Source organism: Podarcis erhardii (genome assembly GCF_964252035.2).
Source record: "Podarcis erhardii genome assembly, chromosome: 14".
Taxonomy (NCBI): Eukaryota; Metazoa; Chordata; class Lepidosauria; order Squamata; family Lacertidae; genus Podarcis; species Podarcis erhardii.
Genome location: NC_138503.1, coordinates 15,405,680 through 15,424,860, shown reverse-complemented (window position 1 = coordinate 15,424,860; position 19,181 = coordinate 15,405,680). Strand labels below are relative to the sequence as shown.

General features: G+C 40.9%; 1 protein-coding gene across 4 annotated transcripts in view; it reads left to right on the top strand.

Moving 5' to 3' along the window:
* USP8 (ubiquitin specific peptidase 8) overlaps positions 1-19,181 on the top strand; it is a 35,482-nt gene that overhangs the window by 3,114 nt on the left and 13,187 nt on the right. For 3 of the 4 annotated variants that reach the window (XM_081838785.1, XM_081838786.1, XM_081838783.1), the window contains exons 2-11: positions 3,786-3,981; positions 4,453-4,597; positions 5,059-5,144; positions 7,166-7,316; positions 8,215-8,266; positions 9,587-9,731; positions 11,270-11,432; positions 12,417-12,561; positions 16,912-17,144; positions 18,460-19,068. In XM_081838785.1, coding sequence (XP_081694911.1) covers positions 3,878-3,981; positions 4,453-4,597; positions 5,059-5,144; positions 7,166-7,316; positions 8,215-8,266; positions 9,587-9,731; positions 11,270-11,432; positions 12,417-12,561; positions 16,912-17,144; positions 18,460-19,068 — 1,833 coding nt within the window. In that variant the 5' untranslated portion in view covers positions 3,786-3,877. Of the gene's footprint in view, positions 1-3,781; positions 3,982-4,452; positions 4,598-5,058; positions 5,145-7,165; positions 7,317-8,214; positions 8,267-9,586; positions 9,732-11,269; positions 11,433-12,416; positions 12,562-16,911; positions 17,145-18,459; positions 19,069-19,181 lie in introns of all 4 variants that reach the window. The other variant, XM_081838784.1, reaches the window with a different exon arrangement.

The window sequence follows — 19,181 nt, the reverse complement described above, 5'->3', positions numbered from 1 at the left end:
TTCATGAAATAGAACCAATGGAAAGCTGGGTGTAATTGTAAAAACACTCTGGATTTTAAGAAGACTGATTTCAAAAAATTTAAGGAACTAAGTGATACCACGGTCAGAAATACTTAAAGAGAAGGGAATCCAAAATGGATGAGCGTTTCTCTAAGATGATACATTGAAGTCACAAAGGCAGACAATTCCAACAGAAAGAAAAGTTGGAGGCATCTAAGGAAACCGGTGTGGCTGCATAAGGAGCTTACAGATGACCTGAGATTTAAGAAGGGCATGTATAAGAAATGGAAAGGGAAATCACAAAGGAAGAGTATACATAGGTGGCCAACAGTTGCAGGGCGAATGACAGGTGGACCAGGCTTGCAAGAGAAGTTAAAAATGCTTTTTACAGCTTTCTTTGGCTATGTTCAAAGCAGGAGGAAGAACAAGCAAGTAGTAGGTCCTGTGTGTGGAGAAGATGGAGAAATGCTATTTGGGGACAGAGAAGGAAAAACTGCTCAACACCTACTTTGCCCCTTCACCCAAAAGGAAAGCAGTGCCCAACCTGGTGATAACAGAGTAAATGATTTAAGGAGGGAGCTGCAGCTCAGTATAAGAAAAGAGGTGCTAAGGGAACACTTAGCTACTTTAAATGAATTCAAATCTCCAGGGCCTGGTAAGCTGCACCCAAGGGTACTAAAGGAGCTTGTGGATATAATCCCAGAGCCTCTGTTTATAATGCTTTAGAATTTTTGGAGAACAGGTGGACTGGAGGCAAGCAAATGTGAAGACCCAGGTAACTACTGTCTGATCACCTGAGCTTTACATCAATACCAGGTAAGGTCCTAGAACAGATAATTCAACAGAGCACTTAGAAAAGGATGCTGTGATTACTAAAACCCAGCAAGGGTTTCTCAAAAATAAGTCATGCCAGACAAATCTCATTTCTTTTCCTTTTTTTCCTTTTGGATAGAGTTACAAGCTTGGTGGATCAGGGGAATGCTGTAGACTTCATGTATGTTGGTTTCAATAAGGCTTTTGACAAAGTCCCATGATATTCTCGTGGAGAAGCTGGCAAAATGTGGGCTGGACAAGGTAACTATTAGGTGCATTTGTAGCTGGTTGACTGACCTAACCCAGACAGTGCTTACTAATAGTTCCTCATCATCCTGGAAAAAAGTGACAAGTGGTGTACAACATGGTTCTGTCCTGGGCCTGTTGTTGTTCAACATCTTTATAAATGACTTGGATGAAGGAATTGAGAGGATGCTCATCAAATTTGTGGAAGACACCAAGCTGGGAGGGTTAGCTAGTGTAGCAGAAGACAGAACTGGGCCAAAACTAATACAGTGATACCTCGGTAATTTGTTCCGGACGTCCGTTCTTAACATGAAACTGTTCTTAACCTGAAGCACCACTTTAGCTAATGGCGCCTCCCGCTGCTGCCTCGCCGCCAGAGCACAATTTCTGTTCTCATCCTGAAGCAAAGTTCTTAACCCGAGGTACTGTTTCTGGGTTAGCAGAGTCTGTAACCTGAAGCGTATGTAACCCAAGGTACCACTGTAAAAGGAATTTCAATAGGGACAAATGTCTGGTTCTTCACTTGGGCAGGAAGAACCTGCTACACCAATATAAGATGAGGGACGCCTGGATTGCCAGTAGTACATCTGAAAAGGATTTAGGGGATTTAGACTACAAGGTTAGGATGAGTCAACAGTGTGATACGGCAGCAGAAAATCTAATGCTATTCTAGACTGCATCAACAGAAATATAGTATCCTGATCAAGAGAAGCAACAGTCCCGCTTTATTCTGCCTTGTTCAGACCATACCTGGAATACCACATCCAGTTCTGGGTGCCACATTTTAAGAAGAATATTGACAAGCTGGAACATGTGCAGAGAGGGCAACCAAGATGATCAAGGGTCTGGAAACCAAGCCTTATGAGGAACAGTTGAGGGAATTGGGTATGCTTAGCTTGGAAAAGAGGGGACTGAGAGGAAATATGATAGCCATCTTCAAAGATCTAAAGGACTGTCAAATGGAAGATGGAGCAATTTTTTTTTTTCTCCTGCACCGGGGAGTAGCTCCCAAACTAATGGCTTTAAGTTACAAGAAAGGAGATTCTGACTGAACTTCAGGAAGAACTTTCTGATGGTAAGAACTGTTCAACAGCGGAATCAACTACCTCAGAAGGTTGTACTTTCTCCTTCCTTGGAGGTTTTTAAGCAGAGGTTGGATGGCCATCTGTCATGGATGCTTTAGTTGAGATTCCTGCATTGCAGGGAGTTGGACTAGATGACCCTTGGAATCCCTCCCAACTCCACAATTCTGTGATATCTGTTTTGCAAATACAGTGGTACCTCTGGTTACGAACGGAATCCATTCTGGAGGTCCGTTCGTAACCGAAAACTAACCATAACCTGAGGCGCCATTAGCAAAAGTGCGCCTCCCTCTGCGCACGCACCTCCGGCATGCAGTTTCCACTCGCATCCCGGGGCAAAGTTTGCAACCAGGAGCAGCTATTTCCGGGTTACCGGAGCTCATAACCCACAGTGTACGCAACCAGGGGCGTTCGCAGCTAGAGGTACCACTATATGAACAATTACTGAGACCCAGTTCATGGTACTTGTGTGTTGATAGTTACTTAAAACAGGCTATGATCAGGTTTCCACATAATATTGGTGTAGTCAGTGGAAGTAATCATATGATCCAGATACTAAAACAACCTAAAACAAAAGTTACTGGAATACTAATGGAATGTAATTAGTATATACTTATTAAATCAAATGAAAGCAAAAAGCTTATTTTAAGTGCATGACTTCATCTTGCTCTCACATGAAGTAAATTGATAATTTAAAAGGGAAGTGAAACACAAAATATATGTTTCCCCAATTCACACATACGTGCAGATGTTCAAATGCAACTATTGTCTATATTGGGGGGGGGGAATATTTATGATATTACCAATGTCTTCATTTAAAGTCTCTTCCCATGAACACTGGATGCACGGTCGCCATGGGAATTGTTTTCATGTGCCTGTTATCTGTGCAACAGTGAGCAAGCTGGCTGTATTTTTATGACCTTGCAGATGTTAGTAGCTTTTAGTAATAGTAATGTTATAAGAGTTTTTTTTCTCTGTTTGGATAATACCTAATGCAATACTGCATTGAATCTCAGCAAAACCTAATCACAATGTGCTGCTTAGGTGGTGGAGAAAAAATAATGACATGACGTGTTGAACCTTGAAGTTATATTTAGAAAAGGCTTCAAGTTTCCAGGATATGAAGTCTTTGTTATTGGTAATCCACAGAGTGGGAGACAAAACAGCTAAGATTACCTGCTTGAGACTAATTGAACAAGGTACGTATGTATATTACTGGATGGAGTGAAAATGGACTATGTCTTCATAGTGAGGGTTGTAGAAAAGAGCTTGTTGCCAGTGTTTTCTGCTCATCCTTTTTTGTGTGTGTCTGAGTACATTTTCTCACAGATAATTTTGCACCACATAAAATGCATGCCTGGAAGCTGAAACAGATAACCTGGTGTTTTTTGAGAAAGCAGTAGGGTTGAATAGAGTTCTATTCAGTGAGGTTTTTTTGCAGGGGGTGCTCAATTACCCTAGAGTACCAACACCTCTTTTTCTAGGGGGAAAAGCCCTGGTTTTACTTGAACTGTTTCAAAAGTCGTTTCACGCTTGTGTTCGTGTTTTTAAAGTTTCTGTAGGCAAGCATTCATAAAATGGTCAAAGGATGTGTCTTTGTATTTGTTAATAAGATCCATTTGAAATCTTTTTCTTTTCTTTCAGGAAACAGCCAGGGTTGCTGAGTAATTCAAAGATCTATAACATCCCTTTGAAGCCTTTAGCATCCTCCTGAGGAGACATATCTATATACTAACATGCCTGCGGTGGCATCTGTACCTAAAGACCTATACCTCTGCACTTCATTGAAAGATCTTAACAAAAAGACAGAAGTAAAAGCTGATAAAACAAGTACTAAGAGGTATGGATATTTGCTTAGTTGACTTAGTCTTCATCTTGTTTCTTGGAATTAATGGAAAATATGTTCTAATAGATATTGTGCTTCATACACATAGCTAAAACAACATTCACACTTTAAAAGAGTGCTGTATCATTCACTTTCCTGGTTGTAAAGTTCCAGGAGGTGAGTTAATGTTTAAGGAAGCTGAGCACTTTTTGCAGAAAATAATTTAAAGGTAGATCACAAAATAACACTGACTTGTCTTTTGAGAAAGAAAATTGCTTGTTCATACATTTGTTCTTTAAAGCAGCTTATCATTGTAGGTGGAAGTTCTGCTTTTATAATAATAATAATAAATTTATATCCCACCCTCCCCAGCCGAAGCCAGGCTCAGGGCGGCTAACAACAAAAAAACAGTACAACAGTATGTAGTCTGCATTCATGACAATCCAGTAACTTTAGTGATTTTGAATTCTTTGCCTCCATTTCAAGTTATGTACAGAGTGCCCTCAAGATCTTCAAAGCAGCTGAGGAGTGCCGGTTGGACAGAGATGAAGAGAAGGCCTATGTACTTTACATGAAGTATGTGACTGTGTATAATCTTATTAAGAAGAGGACAGATTTCAAACAGCAACAAGTAGGTATCCAGTTATGAGTAGTTTTATGTATATTTTGGTGTAAAGTTAAATATTGCATCTGAAAATTCAAGATAATAAACAACTGATTGGAGAAAGTAAAACACTTCCGTCAGGGACACCATAGGTGAAAATTTGCATTGGGCACTAGGCACCAAAGCGCATGGCAATAATCCACTATTGTGATGGACATTGGAGGTGCAGTTGTCTCTGCTCCTTCGCTCTGTAAGATCTGTAAATTCAGAATAATGCTCTGATGTCAGAAATGAGACTACTCATTTCCTGTAAGTTCAGACCTGGAATCTCAAGAGGGAGAGCAGCCACTCATTGCAATCTCCATTTGAAACTGTCAATTATTCATCTATGACATAGTGCCAGAAAGATCATGACTAGTGGATTTTTTCTGTATACATTGGACAATGGTACACTGCTTGAAATGGTTTTATGCCTCTTGTAATTTCAGGATTACTTTCATTCAATGCTTGGACCTACAAACATAAAAAAGGCTATTGAAGAAGCTGAAAGACTTTCAGAAAGCCTTAAACTCAGGTATGCTTAAATAGCATTAAATGTTAATACGTGTGCTTGGTTTTTTTGTTATCTTCTACCTTATTTTTCCTTATTAAGCACAGAGAAGCATTCCTCCTGCAACATTTGCCATTAATTGAGAGCTCAATAAGAGGCTAAAAATGTTTCAGCATGGAGTACCTCTGTAAGTGAACGAGAGAATGATTGCAGTGGAACTTGAATCTCCTATGATCTTTATAAATGACAGTGCTGCATTCATGGCTTGCTATAGTGTTAGCCCTTGGCTTTTAGACACGTAGCAGAAACTTGGAGTCCTAGACCACCTCATTCAGGATGCTATTCCCAATCTCTCTCTCTCTCTCTCTCTCTCTCTCTCTCTCTCTCTCTCTCTCTCTTTCTCTCTCTCCCCCCTCCCAGCAATTGGTGAAGATTGGGGAAGTTAGAATAATCAGCAGCAGTTCATCACAATAATAATGAAAGCATGAGCAGCAGCAATTGATATAAAGCCATATCCAATATTAAACAAATCCAAAAGCACTCTGGAACATGACAGTCTTGGCCAGCTGCCTTAAAAATAACAGGAAGGAAGGGAGATGTGCATCCCTAGAGGAGTGGCTTGACAATGTTGCTGCTGCAGTTGAAAACATCCTGATCTGTGTGGCCAACTCAATAATTCAGACATAGGGGGCACACAGAGGAAGACCTAAGAGGAAGATCTTAAATGTGCAGATGAGAAGTATCCAGGCTCATATTATTTAGAACTTTTAGCATGCTTGCCATAAAAGCATAAGAAGCTGCCTTTACACAAGAACAGACCATTACCCATCTCACTAAGTATTCTTGACTTGCTGGCAGCTATCCAATCAAATCTTTCTCACCTAGATATGGCATAGGTTGAATCAGGGGCCTTCTAGATGCAAAGCATGTGTTCTACCACTAAGCTGCAGCTCATACCAAACTATTGACTACTTCTGTTTCATTTTGTCTCAATAATTCTATTATCCTTTAATACAACTATAACCTTGTAAGATTGCATTTGGGAATAATCCAAATTCTTTCTTCGACGCTTACAACAGACTCCAAGTCAAGCTCTAGTAGTACCATGTTTTGTTTTTTCTGTTCTCCTGTGGTACAAGAGCAGTTAATAACTGAATTTAGAAATTAATTAATGTGCAAGTGGTGATTAAATGGTATCTATAAGAAGGAGGAAGAGTGGTTGACTTCTGCCTTGATGAAACCAGATGAAGTCTTTTATCTACTTCCTTTAAATAAAAAAATTAGAATTTTCATTACTCAGACATCAGTTTCTGAAGTCTTCTTTCAGAATTTAATATGCTATTCTTGTTCTGTAGCCAAGTGAGAATATTAGTTACATTTGTTTACTCACCACATTTGGAATGCTCACATACATACGCTACTCTGACAGTCCTATAAACTGTGATTTTGTGTTTGTTTAATATATTTAAAATAATAGAGATCTTACATTTTTGTCAACTTTGGAATAGCACTTGCTCTGCATTTCTAGTAGAATATTAAGGCTTCAAACGCATTCTTGCGTCCATCGGAGTAAGCAGCATGTAAAAGGATGCATGATGTTTTGGGTCTATTGTCCAGAAAACCAAATGGCAATCAGATGGTAAAGATTTAAGGATTATCAGGCTTTGGCTGATGTGTTTAGTGAGCACTTACAGTCTTCCCCACCTAGAGGCAGGCTCTGGTAGGTCTCAGCAGTGACTGGCTCCCATGTCCTCCAGGAGAATGGTTCACTTTGCCTTCTTTTGTGGATGAAGAGAGCCAGTCACTGACCAGGACCTTCAAAGCCTTGGTCAAAAGTGTTACTAATGTCTCCTGGGAAAGAGGATGAGGAACACATGCAAGTTACGTAATGAGTTTCCTGCCTAGGCTTGTTGGAGGCATTAACCCAGCAATGACTGGCTTTCTTCATCCACCAGAGACTCGGGCATCTTAACAGAAAGTGCCAACAAAACAATCTCTTGCAATGAAAAAAGCAAATTGTAAATTGTAATTCTTTTTTAAACTAGATATGAAGAAGCCGAAGTGCGGAAGAAACTGGAAGAAAAGGAAAGGCAAGAGGAGCAACAGTTGAAAAAGCAGGAATTGAAAGATGATGCAAAAGTTTTAACCAAAACCTCTTCAGAAGATTCATCAGATCCCAAAGGAAAAAATCAAATGGTAATTGGGACACTTAATCCTTAAAATGTTATCTGTTGTAAACATTAAAAAAATCTAGTCTAGAATATTGGAGGTGGGGGGAGTTGGCTTATATCTGGCAGCACCTAAAATTAGATTATTTAAGTTTGAAAATAAAACTTAGCAGTTACTTAGGGTTAAGTGTACTGTTCATTAAATACATTGTGCTTAATATTTCATATATTCAACAGGCTTATCCTGTTGAATAATTCTGAAGGTTGTCTATTTTAAATCCTACTCAGGCCCTAAAAGGCCATCACCATTCTAGCTTGTAACTGCTAAACTGAGCGATCTGATGTGTGGCTCTTTGTTCATGTTGCAAGTGGGTATATCATTGGTCTACCTTGAGCTGTGAAGTTGAGATGGACCTTTAATATTGAATTTCTTTAGACTGATGCTAAAGGCTGGAAAATACCATATGATCACCAAATCCTGTCCCTGTTAAGGCACTTAATTTAGATAATGGATTTTTAGCAGTGCGTATACATGCCTGGAGACCAGTCGACTCCAGGCAACTAAAAATGGAGCTAGGTGAAAGCAAAAATCCCCAGTCTGAATTTCGGGAGGAAATTCTTACTAACTTCAACTCTGGCAGAAGGCTACCTTGTACTGTGTTATGATTGGTCTGCATAAATCTATGCAGCCGCTTCTGTTTTGCCATTTTGACAAGAGTGGTTGCTTTAGAAAGGCCTGGTTTAATCACAGGTGTAAATCCTGTTGAATTTAATAGGGCTTACATTCAGGTAAGTGGGAACAGGACTGCAGCCTTACTGACTTCAGAAAGTTGTGTATGTGTGAATTAAGAATATAAAAACAGCTGCTTTTAATGCATTTTTAGTTGCTGAAAATCCATTTTTTTTTAAACGCTAACATAATATAGATCAATGGTGAGAAGAAGAGTTCAACAGAAATAAAGAATCAGCCTGAAACCGGTAAGTGACATCTCTCCATTAATCCTCAGTTCTGCTCTCCACAGTAGAGACTACAAACAGAACAGGAATTTATCTGTAGATCACTCTTGTCTAAATGACTCAAATAAGTCAATTCATAGGGACTACAAGAAAGGCAGCTGTTCCTCCTCACCAACTACTCCCATTCATGTGGGGCTGCCTAGATAGACCTAGGAGGGAATTCCTTTCTATCACTAAGTATGGAATTTGACCCAGAGGTGAGAGCAAAATAAATGCTCATAAATGCTCCCCATGGTGAAGTGTCTGCCTGAATGCTCCTCCGTATCTCGGTTCAAGTAATTTTTTTTAGCATTTGCAATGGATACTTTACATAAGATCTGTATGTGCTATCTTCACCCTGTTCACATTTTGTGTTCCGGAGGGTAACGATAAAAAGATACTATGATTTGAAAATGGGGCTATAATACATGGTTGTTCCTAACCAACCACCGAGATCAGATGGGATTGGGCATGTTCGAGGTGGTATGGCTGTAGGCGATCCTAAGCAACGAGCTTGAAAGTGGTAAGATACCACTCAGAAATCTGTGCACCTACATTCTGCAATTTCTTTATGGGCATCTTCACCCATTTTAACAACAGCTGTTCTCTGGAGGTGTGTGGGAGCCCTCCAGTACAACCAGGAGTGAAGCCCCGCCCCCTCGTAGGGATAGGCAAGTCATGTGACAATAGGGATGTAAAAAGGCTCTGCCTGCAGCTCTTTTGACTGCCTTGCTGGGAATAGTTTTTTTCTCAGCTCCTTCTTGTCTGGACTTGAAATAAGTGGCTTCACTAAATGCAGTAAGTGATTGCGGCCGACAGGGCAGCAATGGTGGGGCTGTGTTGATCTCCTGGCTAACCCAATGCAGCTCATTGCTGCCACTTGCTAAGAGTGAGGGACAAGGCAGCAGAGAACTTGGCCTGGTGCAGGTGCATTGGGGAAACCAATTCATAGAATCAAAGAATTGCAGAGTTGGAAGGGGACCCCAAGGGTCATCCAGTCCAACCCCCTGCAATGTAAGAATCTCAACTAGATTCTCAGCATGACAGATGCTCCCAAAACCAATGCTTTTAAAGTTGCGCCCACATTATTGTTGTTGTTGTTGTTGTTGTTGTTATTGCCAAGCTTCCTCATGCATTGCTTCCCTGGCAGCCCCTACTGGCATTATACTTGTTCACAAGCATATTTCAGTGAGAATCATCTCTTTAAAACATTAATAGTTATTTTTAAAAAAGAACTTTAACAAGCGTTTGTATTCTGATCTATCAGCTTTTTTTTAAAAAAAGTAATTTCTGTCTCCCAAGGAACAATCACAGCAGAGGAATTGTTTAAAATGATGATGGACAAAAGCATTAAGTTGATGATAATGGATGCTCGGTGCTTGAAGGATTACCAGGAGTCCTGCATTGCAAACTCTGTCTGCGTTCCAGAAGAAGCTATCAGTCCTGGGTATGGAATAAACTTTCTTAGCAGAGTCTTAAGACTGTGTACCGATTAAGTGTTTACCATTTATCAGGAGTAAAATGGAGAAAATATGGAACACCTGTTTGTCCAGCTACAATAAAAGGCCTAAAGTACACACAGTAGTCTTGATGACTACTACTTTTTTGTAAAGGTGCTTAGTTGGTCTACGGAACTTTAGGACATGGGATATGCTGATGGTCCCTAGTTTAATGGGCCTTTAAAAGGGCTTAGCAATATTGACAGCACTTGTATAAAATGGTTGTGAGGCAATATTCAGGCTTGGTATTGGAATCTTAGGAGTAGACAATCGAGAATGGTTGTATCCAGTACTATTCCTAATCGGAGCAGACCCATTGAGATTAATGGGCATGACTAACTGAGTCAGTGGGCCTACTCTGAGTAGGACCTAGCTGGATACAGCCCTCTGTCTGTAATATACAGTGGTACCTCGGGTTAAGTACTTAATTTGTTCCGGAGGTCCGTACTTAACCTGAAACTGTTCTTAACCTGAAGCACCACTTTAGCTAATGGGGCCTCCTGCTGCGCTGCTGGAGCACAATTTCTGTTCTCATCCTGAAGCAAATTCTTAACCTGAGGTAATATTTCTGGGTTAGCGGAGTCTGTAACCTGAAGCGTATGTAACCCGAGGTAGCACTGTACGGTACTAGGCATAGTTGGAGCAATAATGCCATGGTGACAGTGACTGCTGGCAATAAGCTTGTGAAGATAAGTAGGTGTTAGGGAAGGGAGTTTGACATCAAGCAGTCCATGGGGAGGAAAGTATGCGCCAAGTCACTGCTTGGGCTCCCCTGTCTCTCCTTACTGCTTTCACTACTGTGCTTTTTGGTCCTTTTGAAAGGACCTGCCTCAGCTCAGCTAAACCCTGCATTCAATCAAATATCCAACAGTCAATCAAATATCCAACAGCTGGTCACCAGAAATCAATGTGAAATGGAAATGTGCATGTTTCTGGTTGCACACTTGGTTTATGTGAGAAGCCTACTAGACCAGGTGGCACTAAGTGTCGCTTCCTGAATTGAAGTCTCCAGGCTTTACCAGGGCCATCCCAAGACATTTTCCTGCCTGAGGCAATAACAGCAAATATGCCCCCTGCCCAAAAAAAGAAATCAAGGTACATAGCAACGTAAAATAGCCAACTTATTTTTGTATCTGAGACAGAAAATCCCATGTGTCTCTCCTTGGGAATAGAAATGCAATAAATCAGTAAATAAACATTTAATTTCTCTTTATGACACCCCAAATTAGTGTCTGAGATGGCTGCCTCACTCTGCCTAATGGGAGGGCCGGCCCTGCTTGTTAAGATGTAACGGAGTGATGTCAGGCTTGGCGACCTGGGCCTACTCTGCATTTTATTGTGTAGTCACCATTGTCCCCCTGGACGGCAATTGATTGCTGCCACCGCTCCTCCTTCAGTTGAATGGCAGATTGCACGTTGTGAATTATTTTTTTTCCCTTTCCTCCCCCCCCTCCCCTATCTTTTATGTTACTGCTTCAAACTTTAGAGTCACTGCTAACAGGATTGAGGCTAAACTCCCAGATACATCTAAAGAACCATGGAAGGAGAGAGGACAAGTTGATTATGTTGTTCTGCTTGACTGGTTTAGTTCAGCCAAAGACTTGCAATTAGGAACACCTCTGCGGAGCCTCAAGGATGCCCTTTTCAAGGTGAACATGCTCGGGTTTATTTTTTTCTAGTTACCTTGATAAATGAGATTCCCAGTAGATGTAATTCTGTATCTTAGAGGGCTGTGTTTTGGTAGCTCTGTCAACAGACACAATCTTTTACTATTTAACTTAAGTCTGCATAAATTTCCATAAGTGATACTGTCCCATGTAGACATAGCATTTGCTGATGGTTTTTTTCCTTAACAATAGTTAAATGTTATCTCTGAATAGCTAAACAGTGATTAAAAATTGAGCACAAACCAGAATGTGAACCTGTAGTTTTAAGGCAATTAACTGTGCCTCAATAAAACATTGGTAAAGGAGCTTTCATGCCTTTTGGAGATAGGGCTCAGTTAAATATTTAGTATTTATTTCGTAGTTTTATATTGCTAAGAAAGAGTTTCTTTCAATAAATGTAGATGACCATGGTTTTGCTTTGCATCTGTGATCATAACCCAAAGTTAAGGCAACCAATCATAGTTAAGTGTTACATTTCACTGGGCCATTGAATGAAGGGGCTGTGGTATTGTAGTATTCTCCTAAGTTTAAGTTAGTTGATTGTACTAACATAGTTTATTCTTTTTCCAAAGTGAAATAGATACAGACCGGCATGACTATAGCCTTCCTCAAATAGAAAACAAAATGTTATGGCAATAAATGTAGATGGGTAAAAATGGCCTCAAGTATGCAATTTCTAAAAAGATACTGAGGTTTTTGAGGTGGTGTACTGAAATGTCTAAATATTTAGAATAAACTGCCCCGTAATAAACAAATGTCAGAACAACTACATTGTTCTGTTCTATCCGCCATTTTTATATAAGCTATGTTAAATGTATATTTGTTGTAAAAATAAGGAAAAGACAGTCCATCTCTTTCCATTTCACAGAGTGCATTATCTAGCCACATGGCCTGATTTTGATAAATATGAACTTCACTTTGGAAGTTCTGTTGCTTATTGTAAAATGTTTTGTCTTTCACTTCCAGTGGGAAAGTAAAGCTGTACTGAAGAATGAGCCCTTGGTCTTGGAAGGGGGTTATGAGAACTGGCTCCTTTGCTATCCCCAGTATACAACAAATGCCAAAGTAACTCCACCGCAACATGACAGGAATGAAGCAGTTTCTGTCTCTTGTATGTATTAAAAACACCTTCTGATCTAAAGAAAAAGCTTCCCTAATACAGTGGTACCTCGGGTTAAGTACTTAATTTGTTCCGGAGGTCCGTTCTTAACCTGAAACTGTTCTTAACCTGAAGCACCACTTTAGCTCATGGGGCCTCCTGTTGCTGCGCGATTTCTGTTCTCATCCTGAAGCAAAGTTCTTAACCCGAGGTACTATTTCTGGGTTAGTGGAGTCTGTAACCTGAAGCGTATGTAACCCAAGGTACCACTGTACTGCAGTTCTGTCCACAACTTACTCAGGAGTACATCCTACTGAAATCAGTGGGGCTTGCTTCCAAGAAAGCTCCTGTAAGATTGAGCTGCACAGATTGCGTTTCTAAGCCTACTTATTTATTTGTAGATCCCAAAAAAATCTTCAGACTGTTGCACAAGACTGTTTTTGCAGGTGAACTGTCTTTTTAAAGTCAGGGTGGGAATATATTTCATGACCTATGATGGTCTTACCACCTGCTTCAGAGACAAAAAGGTTATAATTTAGATATCAATAATCTGACTACAGCTCTGTTTCTTGAGGGCTTGGCTTGTCATTGTTCATATGGATCACTTTCAGGTGATTGCTTGTAGGAGAGTGAATTGGTGCCTAAAGGTCCTTACGTACTTGGAGCTTTTGGAGGACATAATCCAAATTGAAATAAGACCAAACGGCCACGGTATTACACATTGAACACATGATAAATCTGCAACTGGTTTCACTCTGTTGTCAGTTGGTATTTCATTAAGTTTAAATAGTAGATCCTAATGGTTGTTACACTGACATATCTTTAATCCTCTTTAGCAGTTGACCAGATTTAAAAACAGTGAAAGCAATAAAGCATAGAGGTGCACAGTTACAAAAAAACAAAATGTAAAACAGCAGGCTATGACTGAAGCAATAGATTAAAAGCAAGCTGAATAAAAATGGCCCTGGACAGATATCTAAAAACTAAAAAAATCCTGGTGGATCTCCTTTGGAGGGTTTATAGCAATCTCATTGCCATCACCACAAAGGTCCTGCCTTGGGTACTTGTCTGTCTAATCTACGATTGGGGAACCTTTTTGGCTTTAGGAGCCAGATCCTCGTCAGGTCCTTGCAGGCCAAATTTGACAGGTGGGCGGGGCTGCTGACCTGACAGCCACATGGTGTCATTGTGACGTCATGTAATTGACAGGTGGGCGAGGCTATCCACCTGCCAAAATGCCTCTCATGGGTTTCGCAAGCAAAGACAATGGAGAGAACTTCTCCAGCACTCTGACTTTGCCATCCCCTCCAGTCGTCCCTATTTTAACGGGCTATTCCCAGACTTACAGAAACCATGGCTTCTGATTTGATCCCAGAATGTCCCGGGGACGAGCCAGCACTTGCAGTGGTGCCATGCTCTTGCACAAGTCAGCTGACTTGGGAGAGAGCGCAGCCCCAAAAGATGCACTTTTTTGGTGCTGTGCTCTTGCCTCCCAATTTTCATCAGGAATGTTGGAGGGTATGCTTTGCTTGTGAAACGTGGCTCTTTTTCTCCCTTCTCTGTTGTTTGAGGTGGGTTTTGCAAAAAAGGCAGTGAGGGGGCTTCTCCAGCACTGCTTGAGATCATGGACTTAAGATGGGATGAGGGAGGAGACTTGCAAAAGCCTTCTCCCTTCCCTTTTAAGTACCCAATCTTGAATTTGAATTGAATTTATTACGGTCCCAGACTAGACTCACATACCGTACTATACAAATCAGAAACAATAAAATTAAATTTAAATTAAGAATCAATGTAACGATAAACAATACAATTATGGCCACAGTTAGAATATGGTTTAAGTCTTAATCTCTACAATATTATCTATTATTTGCTTCTAAGACCTTAGTCTTTATAATAGCACAGCTTGTTCCCTAAGTTTTATGGCAACTGTGCAAAATTTGGCCACCTTTAACATGATCTCTGGATCCTTGTCCTCTATCAGAGATTTTAAATTCCCACTTGGAATTTTCTGTATAACGGGGGTGATAAAAACCAAGTGTATATCCCTGTAAAAACGGCATCGTAGCAGGACGGTTTCCACCTCTATCGCGCCGCAGGGACAGTACCCAATCTTGCACCAATCTGCCTCCCATCTTTAATCTGCACTCATCAGACAATGAGTGGAGATTAATTTTTTTTTTAAATAATTTTTATTCGGTTTTTGCATTTTATAACAACAGACACACACACAAAGACAAAAACAAACAAATACAATTTCATGCCCTAATTTTCTTTACCCTCTTTCATTGACTTCCCCCCACCCCCTCTTCTTACATCCCAATTCCAATAATTAATTCAGCAAGTTCTTACCTAACCTCTTAAACATATAATATTACTTTTAAAATTTAATTCTTTTTGTTTATCTATATTCAACTTATCCGATTCTCTTATAATCATTAATTTCTTTTTTTTTTAAGGTCGATCTAACTTCCCTTCCACAAATTTTCCCTTTATTATATTGATTATAGGTCACATTAACCAAATAAGCAAATCATAACATTTTATAATTCTATTCTCTCTCCCCTCCCTGCCCCGGTTTCTGTCCCTTCCCAAACAAATGTCCAAAAAACAAACAGAAAATAGTTCTTAGCCCGGATTCCTCACGTCCGAGGCCTTTAATTCTCTGTTAGTCCCTCTCCGCCAATTATATTGGTAGTCCTTTTTGTTGATCCTGAGACCCCGAAGGAGTTCAGTCAGAGTCACATCATATTTTCTTTCATCCAGAATGTTTAAAAGTGGTTGCTGCGAAAGATCATCTACTTTTCCATACTCAAGAGGAAAGTCCCAATCATGTTGCTTTATTCTTTTTAGTTTTAATGTTCCAAGTACTCCAGGGACTTCCCTCTTCTTCTTTCTCATCTTTCGCAGATTTGTAATCCAAAGGTCTTCTTGCTCGTACTCTAACAGTGTAGATTCCTGATTGATATTTTCCACTTGTAGTGTCTGCACTCCTTCTTTCCTCTCTGTCAATTCCAAGAGCATCTCTTCCTGCTCAGCTGCAGGTTTTTTATCAGACATCTCCTTTGTGCATTCAGCAGAGTTGTTTGTTTTAGAATTCAAGGTCGTAAGTGCTTTGCTCATAGCCATACTCTGCTCTTGCAGGATTCCCACGAGAAAGAACATTTTTTCTATCTCCACCAGTAATTTTCCCTCTGCAGCCATTGTAATGTCACTAATTCCCCCTAGGGGGCTTTCAGTTACTTGGTAGTCCTTTTCCAACAGTCTGTTACTTTGTTGTTATCACTACTTTGTTTCCAACCACCTCAGTTCAAATGTATCACCTTTAATTCAGAGAGTTATTAAATAACAAGATTCTTAACTTTGTCCACCCGTTTGACAGCTCCTTTGACAGCTGTCAAACTCCTTTCACTTTTTCCTCCGGCACACAAACAGGACACTCCCGGGTTTGGGGGGGGGGGATTACACACAAAGTTCCAAAGTTCCTCCCTTTCTCTCCAGCACAAAAACTTCTTCTATCAAATTTGTGAAAAACTTTTAAATCATCAAAACAGTAATCATTCCGCCTTAATTCTCCGTTCCTTGCTTTAAATCGTCTGTAAGTAGAGGGGGTGCGGACTTCCCTTTAACACATCCCCCGATCGTGCCGAATTCAAAAGGTAAAATTTTTTAAAGTCCAAATTCCACTACTCACGGGTCCTTTGTTATCCAATCCGAATTTTGGGAAGAAAGTCAGCGCTCTCCGGCCATGGCTCGCGGCTTCGCTCCACTGAAGTAGCGGTCTACTCTCAGCACCACGCCACTCTCCGTACCCTCTCCGTAGCCTTTAAAAAGGCTCTTCATGGGTCGGGGAGGGCGCTTAAGGTGCCCACCGAGTCACCAAGTCCGCAGGCTTCCGCGCCTGCGGTTTCTGAGGGTCCCCGTGTCGCCGGCACGGCAAGACCCGTCTTCAGCGGAGCCGATTCCCTCCGGAGCTCGGAGGGAATCCGCCATTAGCCGTTCGCGCTAACCCGGAAGTCCTAATGAGTGGAGATTAAATCCTGCTCCCTAGGCTGGGCAATCCTGATCTCTATTGGGAGAGAAAACCCCTGTTTTCCCACCCATCAACCAACATCCCCAGTGACATCAGCAGGTGGGCATAGTTTGGGAAACGCCCTTGGCAGGCCAGGATAAGTTTGCATGCTGGAGTTTCTCCATCCCTGGTGTAATCTCTCAAAAGGGCAGAACCAAGAAGTGTTCCTCCAAAACGGATATTGACTGTGGCAGAGGAGGAGACACATTTGGGTAACAGTTCATTTAAACGTACATTATTTCTCCTACAAAAAATTCTGAAAACAAAAACATAACCTTCTTTTCATGTTTCAGTGGATTTTACTTATCCATCTTTGGAAGAACCATCTCCATCTCCAGTACCTGTTGTCCATGTAAAACCTTCTGTGGTGGAAGTTACCGAAAGACCTAATATTGCAAATGATCAAGAGGAGAGAGTGGACACGTTTCAACCACCAGCTCCTTGTGGATCAACTGCTACTCCTGCTAAGTCTGAAAACCTACCTGCCATAGTCCAACCAGTGTCTGCAGTAAAGATTATTCCTCAGGTGACTGATTCTTAGCAAGAAAAAAACTTTCTACTTGGACTGTGACATAACAGGGCCACGTTTTTGCCTTATTTTATAGAATTGCTACAGGGAGGATGAGCCTGCTTTTTCTGAAATGCTAAGAGAGAGAAAAGACCTGCACTGTAATACAATAAATGCAAGGTGAAATAGCTATCCTGTAAATGTTTCCAGCTGCCTTGCTAAGAAATATGAAGGAAAGACCCTGGTAACTGGTTGGGGAAGAAAAGACCTTGTTCTGCATGGACAAAAATCATAAACCTTAGGCCTGTGTAACCTGCTGGGTGATTCTCTTTAACTGGCAGAGCAAACCTACTTGAGTCGCACATCAAAAGCCTTTGGAAGCATTAAAAATTGGCTTCTGTTTGGAAATTTCCAATGCTCTTTTCAGCATTATCGCTTCCAAGGCAGATAACAAGACCATTAAAACAGTAAAACAAATACTCAGAAAAGCAATAATAATAAGCAGCAGAGCCATATGATCATAAAAATCACACCAGTGACAGTTGAAGACAAGTTGTTTGAGTGGAGATTTTTGTCTCAGATTTTATCAGTTCTGGATTGAAATTTATGTGTGGGGGGTTTTCCTACTGTTAAATTGCTTTGGGGAGTTATATGGGAAGTATTTAATAAATTTAATGAATAACATTTAGGGGAGGAGAATTGTTCATCCTAGAAATGCAAATGGTCCGCAACTACAAATACGTGTTCAGTTATTTCTCACCTAACCACCCCTGTAGGTTCTCCCTGGGAAGAGGATGGGGCTTTCTCACTTCTCTTACTACAGCAAGACCTGATTCTGGGAAACTGAGGATTTAATCTCCTAGGATGAGGAGAAAACCCATGTTCAAATAAAAGTGGCTAGGCCATACAAGCATAATTCCTCCCGCCCCAATCGTGTGCAAGTTTGCATTAGGGTTGTAGCATATCTCCCTTATTACTAACTTTTAGGAAGGGTCTAAAAACATTCCTGTTTATCAGTGCATTTTGTGGCTGAAAGATCTGTTGTTGGCAACCCTGAAATTCTTCGCTATGAAAGTAGTTGATCGTGTGGGTTTTTAAAGAAGTTTTAAACTGTTTTTATAAATTGTATATTACCATTGACGTGTTTGCTGCCCTGGGTTACTTCAGGAGAAAAGGCAGGATATGAATAAATAAATACTTTTGCCCAGACTGAAATACCTTTGTAAAACCATAAAAGTGAGTAGTAGAGAATGTTGGCACTAAGTGATCTTTGAGGGAACGTAGCTTGCAAATCTTACCAAAATATGTCTATTTAACTTTTTTGCCCTTTCAGATTGATCGTACAAAAAAGCCTTCAGCAAAAATACCAGACACTGATAACAGGCCAAGAGCTGAAAGCCCAACCATTGGCAAGCAGCTCATTTCAAATGGCAGAGTGGTTCCAGATCGTTCCACAAAGCCTCCCTTGGATGCTAAGGCCAGTCTGAGAGAGGAGCAGAAAGGGCACCTACCAGCGGAAAAGGCTTCCCAGTTGGAAACAAGCAAGCAAGAAGAAGAACTGCAGGAGAAGCAACAGGAAGAACAGAGGGAGAAGCTGAGGCAGGAGAAGCAAGAACAAGAGCAGAGAGCAAGAGAGGAGCAGAGGGAGAAGGAAGGCAGGGAGCACCTCCAGAAAGCAAAAGATAAAGAGAAGGGAGAAAAAGACCAGCCAGCCAGCAAAGGGGCAGCTGAGAAGCAAGAGGTGGAGAATGCGCCCAAGGAGCTCACAGACATGAGAAAAGGAAGCAGAACCGAAAATGAATCCCCTGAAATCAGAAAACCGGACACTGACAAAATTGTTGTGGGTGAAAAAGACAAGGTTACCTGGACACCAGAAATGCAGAGGCGCAGATTTGCAGAGGAGTCCCGGGCGTCCATGAGGGTGGATTCTGGCTCAGGCAAGGTGAGCAATTCATGGGCATAAAAGGCAAGCATCCTGCTTTGTCTAAAGAGTCTTCCCTTTACCCCCTGAAAATGAGTAATTCTATCAAAGCCAGAGAGGCACCTTTACTGTTT